We start from the raw sequence: 9,284 nt of genomic DNA, 5'->3' as shown, positions 1-9,284 counted from the left end.
CTTCAACTTGCTTAACAGTGTCTTCAATATAAACTGTAAATCAAGTGTGTTAAGTCCTAATATAAGAAATCTATACTCTGAAAATGCTCCAGTAGATGTTCGTCTACATTTACAAAGTATTCACTTCAGTAGTAAGAATCTATTTACCATCTAAAGACAATAATCTAAAATATGAAAGAGCAGTAAATAAAAATCATTAAGTTACAAAATTTTTACTGTCTAAATGTAGTAGAACACTGTCTAACTGAGCTCTACTTGAACAACAGACACCTAAACATAATTTTAAATTAAAAGAGCACAGCAACTCATGAATAATTGATAATGTGTAGGGTGAAGTTACAAAGGAAATGCAATTTCTAAGTTTGTAATAATCTTAGTAGTGTTTATAGGTATGCCTATTTTTGTTGCCATGAAACTGATCCTTTCTCTGAATAAAAAATATTTTTCCTTGTATCAATAATGCAGCATTTTGACTCATATCACTGATTTGCAGTTGCAAATCCACTAACCCACCCGATTGGTCTAGTGATGAACTCGTCATCACAAATCGGCTGATTTTGAAGTCAAGAATTCTAAGGTTCAAATCCCAGTAAGGCCTTTAAAGAGCAACAATGCTAAATGTATCAAAACTGTTATACTTTTTTCTTTGTCAGTGCTATTGGCAGCAAAAATAGATTCTGAACCAATTCCAGCAATGCTTAATTTTCTAAACAATAAAGACAAAGTCATTGCTTTGTTTTGCCACTGGTTGAATAGAAAGAACACATTTGGTATACTCAAAATTAGACTTTATCCGCTGTAATATTTAAAAATAGTAGTTGCTTCTTAATCCCTATCAGTTTTTGGTATACTTAATATAAGAGTGAACCCGAAACTATAATTTCTTTTCACATGTTATTCTTATAATCCTACTTCCTTTCAAAATATACTTTGAATATTTTTGATCTCTTCATCAATATATAATTTGGGATATAATATCATCAATCATCTACAGTGATATATGTTAGGATGGATGAAATGACTTTAAGTATTTGTGGCAGCTCTAGTCAATCCAGAGTATATATTAATAGATTTCAGTTTGACTACATGTCCGAAGCATTTTTTTATCCTTTCCAAAGAAAAACTGGTAATCAGTTCATGATCTTGACTATCTTTTCCTAGTAACTGCACTGATTCACTTTCATTGATTATTACTTCATTTTTCTGTACTTCTAAAAACAAAAATTGTCCTTTCATCCTCTAAAGATCTGCAATTTCTACAAAATTGCATCTGTTTTATCAGAAAAATTACTTACTTGATTGTTCACAAATGTATACCAAAAAGTTTGCTTATTATAATAATTATGATGATTGAAAACTTATTTTTTTCTAAATTACTAGATAATAAACAATATAATCAATGCATGTAGTTGAATATAATAAAATAATGAAAAAATAAGTAAAAACAAAAAAAACTTTGTAAATTATGATACCAATGAAAGTTATAAAATAAAAAGGAAAATGTAAAATTGACTGTGAACAAGAGGTACAATTTACTTAAATTTCCAATGGCATAGAATTACACATATCAACTGATGAATGGTTTTATTCAATCTCAATAATAAATTGGCCTATAAAAGAAATGTAACTATAACTATTAATGTGTGTGAGTGTGTGATTTAGACATAAACAAGAAAATATTGAAGATCACAATACAGGAAGCACAGTTTTTGCAGAACAAAAAAGTATAATTTGTGGTCCAGAATACTATGACACACTCAAATAATGATGAACAAAAAAAGAAAAATAGTAAACATAATGAAAGAATCTTGTTGCTTTTTTAATTAACATAATATAGCATGTTTATTTAGACTGTAATAATGGTCAAGAGGATTTCATGCAATCATAACACCAAATATACAAATTAAGTGAAAGAAATACACTACATAACAAATGAAAAACATATTAAAATGAATCTTATTTGTAATGTTGTGCTTGAGTGTTCTGCATTTAATGAAATTAAAATTGGTAATAAGAAAATAAGCACAATTATATAACAGGCAACCAGCCTAAATGGTTTTGTTGATAATAGAGCTTTTTATTATAAAAAAATGTGTATTTATTGGAAAGCCCACTTTATTTTCGGACAAACTTTACAAGCATTAATATTGAAATGCTGAAACAGTCACTAAATTAAAATATAGGAATTCCACTTAAATATATAAATATTTGGTCAAAGATGCATAATTACTAAAGGTGAAATTATGCTTGATATTAATTTCTTTTTATGAATAAATACTTTTTAATTAATTATATTTTTTGGTAGATTATTTTTATCAATCTCCAAAAGGAGGATAAGAATATCATTGAAAAGATATATGAAGATAGGTATACCAGTGAAAAATATTTTTATTAATCACCAAAAAATAAATTGATTTTATTATTGTAACAAATTTTACTGAACGTTTTTATTAAAAACAGAAATTATTTTACAGTTGAGAAAACAAAAAATTATTTATTCAAATTAAAAAAATATATATAAATGTATATACTATAGCCAATAAGAAAATTGTTTTAACTTGATCTGTAATCAGGCAATAATAAAACATATGTCTTTTCAACAATGTTTTTGTTAGCAGTTTTTAAAAATAAACCAAGTGTGTCATCAACTTAACTATCTCTTTTCTTATATTCTGTCACATTTTTTTTTTCTCTGGTGTTACTAGTTTGAAAGGAAATTTAATATTGTTTATAAACTTCAGTGACTTATTCTTCAATCAAAAAGTGCTACATAAATTATCAAAGGTAACTAAGTAATATTTTAGATTTTATAGACCTGACATAAATAGTATATTAAAATGGCAGCTCCAAAATCCCTATTTCCCAGGGCATCTGTTGAAGGAATACCAGATTATAAGGCTTTCTTAAAAAAAGATAAACCAAGATTTGACAAATTTTTTAATGAAAAAATTACATACTCTGTGAAGCTTGATGACTTTGATAGATTAACAACACTAGGAGCTGGTACCTATGGTAGAGTTATGCTCATTAAACATAAAGGTTCAGAGAATTATTATGCCTTAAAAGTGTTGGACAAAAAAAAAGTTATTGCATTGGAGCAAGTTGAACATACTTTGTATGAAAAAAAGATTCTGCAATCTATAAACTTTCCCTTTTTAGTTCATATGGACTTTTGTTTCTATGATAATAGTAATCTATACTTTGTTTTACCATTCATTATGGGTGGTGAAATGTTCAACTTGCTTAAGAAAATGACACAATTTGATGAAAACCAGTCAAAATTTTATGCAGCACAAGTGTGTATGGGTCTGGATTATCTTCATTATTTAGATCTAGTATACAGAGATTTAAAACCAGAAAACATATTGATAGATTCCTCTGGTTACTTGAAGATAACTGATTTTGGATTCTGTAAATTGGTGAAAGGCAGAACATATACTTTGTGCGGAACACCAGAGTACATTGCACCAGAGATTGTACTCAGTAGAGGCTATAGTACAGCTGTTGATTGGTGGTCATTTGGAATATTAGTGTATGAAATGAACTGCGGTTATGCTCCATTTACAGACAAGGATCCAATGAGACTGTATGATAAAATTGCAGCAGGAAAGTACAAGACACCACAACACTTTAGTATTGGTTTGAGAGATTTAATAAAGAATCTTTTACAAACTGATCTAAGTAAAAGGTTTGGAAATTTAAAAAATGGAGCTGATGATATCAGAGAACACAGGTGGTTCAAACAGATTAACTGGGTGGCTTTGCTAAACAAAAAACTTGAACCACCATATAAACCAGCAGTTAAAGGTCCCAAAGACACCAGTCAGTTTGAAAAATACAATGAAGAACCACTACGTATCTCTGCTACAGATCGTTATGCTAAAGAATTTGCAAATTTTTAATATCATTTGTTCTATTTATATTGCATGTTGGTTTAGTGGTCTTAAAATCTGTATGATGTACTGTGAACTTAAGCTTTCAGTGATGTTAAAAATATGAAAATCTGGGAATGCGAGTAGCCATAATTCTTGTTTGTGAAATTTGTAATTAGACTAAACAGAAAATTTACTGAAGTAAAAATTGCTTTAATAATTAAAAATTGTTTACAGTTTTAATTTGCTATTACACTTAATTAAAAATTAAGTAAAAATCTTTTTCTTTATTAACATAAAATTCAACAAAGATTCTCGAATTACAATTAGAAGTTTAAATTATTTGTCCAGCTTAGTAGATTAAAAATCTATATACAATTTTTTGTTACTATAATTTACCTTATTACTACAAAAATAAAAATGATTTTATATTTCTTTGGTCTTTTATTTTTTGAGTGTTTGTTTCATCTTTGTTCTCAAAGATGAACACAATTGAATTTTCAGATTGAGGTTATTAAATGAAATTAATAAATTTACAAAAATGCCATTTTTCTAAACAAATGATGAAAAATGAAGTCTAGTTCTGCAGAAATGTAACTAAAAAAGTAGCTTCAGCAAAATATAGTAGCTTCACTTGCTAATCCTCTTGAATTCATAACCATTTCTAAACATTTTTCAGGAATAATCTGGGGTAATTTTGACACTTTATATGGATTAAAAAAAAAATGGATAATACACAAATTTGTTCCTAAAACAATATTATATATTACTGTTTTGACAGTAAATGAATATTACAATGCATTACAGAAAATACTGCAAGTAGCTATTTCATTGCTACTTGGATCTTTCACAGATCCAAGTTTTTCTTTTACAATTATTACGGCAATATGTGAAAACAATGTTAACAAAAATCACAGTTCTAATGTATTTCCACACATAATTCTGGTGATAGGTGGCTGTTAATCTATTATTCCTAAGGCATTGTTGACAAAGATTTGCATGTGTACCCAGTTTCTGTAGAACTATCTTATGTGATTGCTAACAACCCTTGATTTCTGATTTCGAATTCATCTTCACTTCTGATCTCAACTTTGGTCACTGATGTTTTCCAGTATTTTACCATATACCATTAAATGCAACTGCTCAGTTATGTTTAACTAGATTTCAAATAAATTTAATTGGGTTAAAATTTGGATAGCAAGGTGGCAATGATTTACCTTAAGCACTGTTGTAATTCTTTATTTAGCATTTTTTATCATTTTTTTAACGAATTGGGTGAATTTATTTTTTTAACAGTTCCCTTAAGCCTCTGGAACCACTGCATGCCATAAAACATATAAAGACTATTTTATTTTGTCCGTTTTATTTCTTCAATCCTGATTTAGCATACTGTCTGTTCACCTACAGCTAAAGTGACAATATGCTGTCAGTGAACAATAAAGCTGTAGGTGAACAATATGCTAGCATAAAGTATTTTTAAGCATATTTTAATCTTAAATGAGTTTCATTAAATTCATGAAAGTAGTTGGGATGTATTGCCAAGGGAAAGAAAAAAGTACAGTTTGTTTACAAGTTTGTTTTTGCATGCACTCTTAACATGTCATATATATAGTACAGTTCCTATACTATAAACAATGCATAAGTTCAAGGGACACATTCCTTCCGATTTAAACAATATACCATGTTGCAAGAGAAAGTTAATTTCTCTTTTTTTAAAAGGTAGTTTTTAATTAATACTAAATACTAATTTTACAATGATTAAATACAACTAAGTTTATTTATAAAAATGTATTTATTTTTTTTAAATTTCAAGTACATCTTGTTTCACCAATACTTCTTTCAGTTCACATGTAAAAAAAGTACAAATTATAAAAGCAAATTTATTTTGATAAAATAATTTTACATGTAGGTAACAAAATAAATAACTATATTTACAGTTGTGCCAAAAGTCAAATGCAAAGTTGGCATAAAAATATTTGCTTTGATCAGCTGACATCTTCGTTACAATACCATTATTAAACCTCATTCATTTTTCTTAATTACTCTGTAGCTGTAGATTTAATCGTGGCAGTAGTGTTTGTTGTAATTTCCAATTGAAATGAATGGTAGGCAGTTGTAATTTCCAATTGAAATGAATGGTAGGCAGCAATGAAATAGAATTGTGAGTACAATTTCAAAAGAATTTAATAATTTTTAGTACAATTTGATTACTAGTACTAAAATTGTTTTACGTTATTTGTTCTTGAAGTTCAATTTGTTCTTGAATTTTTGAAAAACTAGTGAAACCAAGTGCAGTTAAGTGACTTTTGGCACAACAGCAATGATTGTTAGAACTATTGTTTATTCTTTTTACTGCCATACGGGCAGTAGTTCAGTACTTTGACAGAGAAAATTATCAGAGGCTGTGTGATCCACATGTTAATCAGCCTTTTTGCACTAACTTGAACTGGTGGACCAAATTATCTTAGGAGATGAAATTGGATCTGGTTAATCAGTCTTTTTGCACTAACTTGAACTGGTGGACCAAATTATCTTAGGAGATGAAATTGGATCTGGAGGCCAGCTATTTTAAATAAGAGAATGGGTCCAGAAATCAACAGAACTTGACTGGTGAGCTTTGCAATGGTATATGACTCAACAGCGCAGTATGTTAGAAGTGTGAGAGGCGTGTGACTGCATTCACTGGTTCTAAATCAAATCAAGGATCCAAAAAATAGCAATCAAGATAAGTAAGAAAGGATGAAAGCATTGCAAACCATGTGGCTGAGGCTGAGGCAAACTTGAAAACAGACATGTGAGGTAAAAAGAAGAAAATGAACACAAAAAAAAAATGAACACAAAAACCAGGAAAGCGAGCAATTTTTAACTTAGGACAATTGGGACAATTTACAACACTTGAGCGAGTTTACTTTTATTCATAGTTTATTTATCCCACAGGTTATAAGTATAGGGTGAAAAACAGAGAACCGAAGAAAATCAAGTTCTGGGATGACGTACTTCCGTACAATGTACTGAGGGATGAGATGCTATTGTGCATGTGCAACCTGATGTAGAACCAACCACAGAATTGGTAGGCACTAAAACACAACAAAGCTCCTGGAAAAGGAGTGACAGCGGAAGTATTGAAGGGAGGTGATGTAATAGGTGGGAAATTATATTGAAAATCAGGAAAAGTAGGAGGAAATGCCAACTGAATAGCAGGAAACAATAGTTTCACTCACTCCTTAGAATCCCTTAAAAGGGCGGCTATTTAACAAAAAACCCATGCATGACATTAAACCCAAATGGGACATTAATTTGAGGAAGTTGACCAATTTAAAAGTTCCTTGGAGTAAATTATAAATAAGAATATGAAGGACATTCAAATTAGACTGCACAAAACAATCTTCCCAGTGTTGCTATATGGAGCCAAGTCTGTTGGGCTGGACATGTACTAAAAGGGAAGGATGTACTAAAAGGGAAGGAGGATGTTTGCTGAAGGAGGATGATGATGGATACTACTGAAGGAAAAATTTTCCTACTGATGGAAAATTAGGTGAGGGTTGGAGGTTAGGCTGCTGATGCGGAGGGAGAGACTGGCCTAACTGGGCCAGTCTCCCACATCCCTCACCTCAGAGGGGATGTTGGTGGGGCTAGATGTCGCACCTGGATATAGATGGCCCTGGGAGTAAGAGTAAGTATACCATAAACAAAATGATAATGTGCAGGGTGCAGGGTAAAAAATCAGTAATAAACTTTTGAAAAAGAGCACATAATAGTGAGGTAATAAAATAAATTATATAATCTGCTGCAAAGCTTTAAAGCAGCTTACAATTAACACTAAAAAATAGAATCTTCTTTTAAAATAAACATTAAAAGAGCTAAAGAAAATTATTTTCTGATCTTTTAAATCTATTTCTATGCATCAATGGCAATAGTGGAACATTTTTACTGTTACTTTCTAACACTTTTCAGTACCAAACCGACTTCATCAAGAAACTTATTTAAAAACCTTAGACTTCATCAAGAAACTTATTTAAACCTCACACTGATGTTTTCATGTTCTAGCTGAAATATAACACATAAAACAGAAATAAACATTACACTACTTTTTACACTTATCTACCATCATTAATAATAATTTTATAATTTAACTACTTTCATACATTCATTAATTCATTAACTAACAAACACACAATCAAACTTTCTATTTTAATTATTTTCGTTGTTGTTATGCTTATGCTGCTTATGCTTATGCTTAATCCAGTAATTAAAATCAGTAATTTTTCAAGGATTTACTGAGGATTAGGTTGATAATTGTAACCAGGATACTGAGGTTGTTGATTAGGACCACCAGCAGGAGGCTGTGGTCCAGGTGGTCGTGGATACTGTGGATAAGAAGTAGGTCCTTGTCCAGGAGCTGGAGGATAAGACTGTGAATAACCTTGTGGATAACTCTGTGGATATTGACCTGGAGGGTATGTCTGAGTAGATACAGGAGGTGAAGGTCCATAACCTGAACTTTGCGGGGGACCTGGAGGGGGTTGGAAATTGGAATTAGGAGGAGTCTGGCTTGTGGTCGATGGTGGGTAATTTTGGGTGGCACTACTAGGAGGATACGTCTGAGTAGATGCTGAAGGAGCGATAGTTGTCTGAGAATAAGAATTCTGGGGACTTGGTGATGCTGCTGTTGCAGGAACTCCATATCCACCAGGTCCAGGTCCTGGCTGGGCACTATTAAATCCACTCTGTGGTGGTGGCGGGCCACCCTGATTCTGTGTCTGCGTAGTTGGTGATGGATAGTTGCTCTGCTGATTACCACCATAGCCACTACCAGGGTAATTGCTACCAGAAGAATTACTGTAATTACCTAGAGCAACAGTTTATGAAAGAAAATTATATAAAGAAATTATTGAAGACACATTAAATTAAGTTTGTTAAACATGCTGCCAATAAAATAAGCTAATAAACTGATTTGAAATAAGTAAGCACATAGATCACTCAACCAATTTGAAAGAACAAAATATTCTGCAGCAAATGGAATGTAGTTACAAAATTTGCAATACACAGTAATGCAACGAGCCATTGCAGTGCCTAGTTACATTATAAAAGTACATATTTTGTTTTCTACATCATTTAACAAAATATTTTGTTACAAGGGGAATTGTGAATAATAATGTTCCATTTACAATGTTGAGAAAGTTAGAAAATGTTTTTGCAGTAATATATTTATTTAACTGAGAAAGTTAGAAAATGCTTTTGCAGTAATATATTTATTTAACTATCCAAAAAGCCAAGATAGTCCAGTAATATCTTATTGAGAAAAGTCAATTTATTATGCAGAAAATACCCAAACCATTATTATACATTATATCAAAACTCTGAAGAATACATATTATGGATTAACTACATTATATTACCATAAATTCTATT

General features: G+C 30.6%; 2 protein-coding genes across 2 annotated transcripts in view; one reads left to right on the top strand and one right to left on the bottom strand.

The window, feature by feature from the left end:
- The first annotated feature begins 2,837 nt into the window (after window positions 1-2,837).
- LOC142319971 (cAMP-dependent protein kinase catalytic subunit 1-like) lies at window positions 2,838-3,902 on the top strand. Its single transcript, XM_075357650.1, has one exon. The coding sequence runs from the start codon at window positions 2,838-2,840 to the stop codon at window positions 3,900-3,902; it is 1,065 nt and encodes a 354-aa protein (XP_075213765.1).
- Window positions 3,903-4,559: 657 nt separating this feature from the next.
- The window catches only part of LOC142319297 (uncharacterized), a 32,528-nt gene continuing 27,803 nt past the window's right edge, over window positions 4,560-9,284 (bottom strand). The window contains exon 7 of the mRNA XM_075356407.1: window positions 4,560-8,721. Within this exon, the coding sequence (XP_075212522.1) occupies window positions 8,147-8,721 (575 nt within the window). The 3' untranslated portion in view covers window positions 4,560-8,146. The remainder of the gene's footprint in view (window positions 8,722-9,284) is intronic.

Source organism: Lycorma delicatula, chromosome 2 (assembly GCF_047948215.1).
Source record: "Lycorma delicatula isolate Av1 chromosome 2, ASM4794821v1, whole genome shotgun sequence".
Classification (NCBI taxonomy): Eukaryota; Metazoa; Arthropoda; class Insecta; order Hemiptera; family Fulgoridae; genus Lycorma; species Lycorma delicatula.
This window is presented reverse-complemented; position numbering and strand designations above follow the sequence as displayed.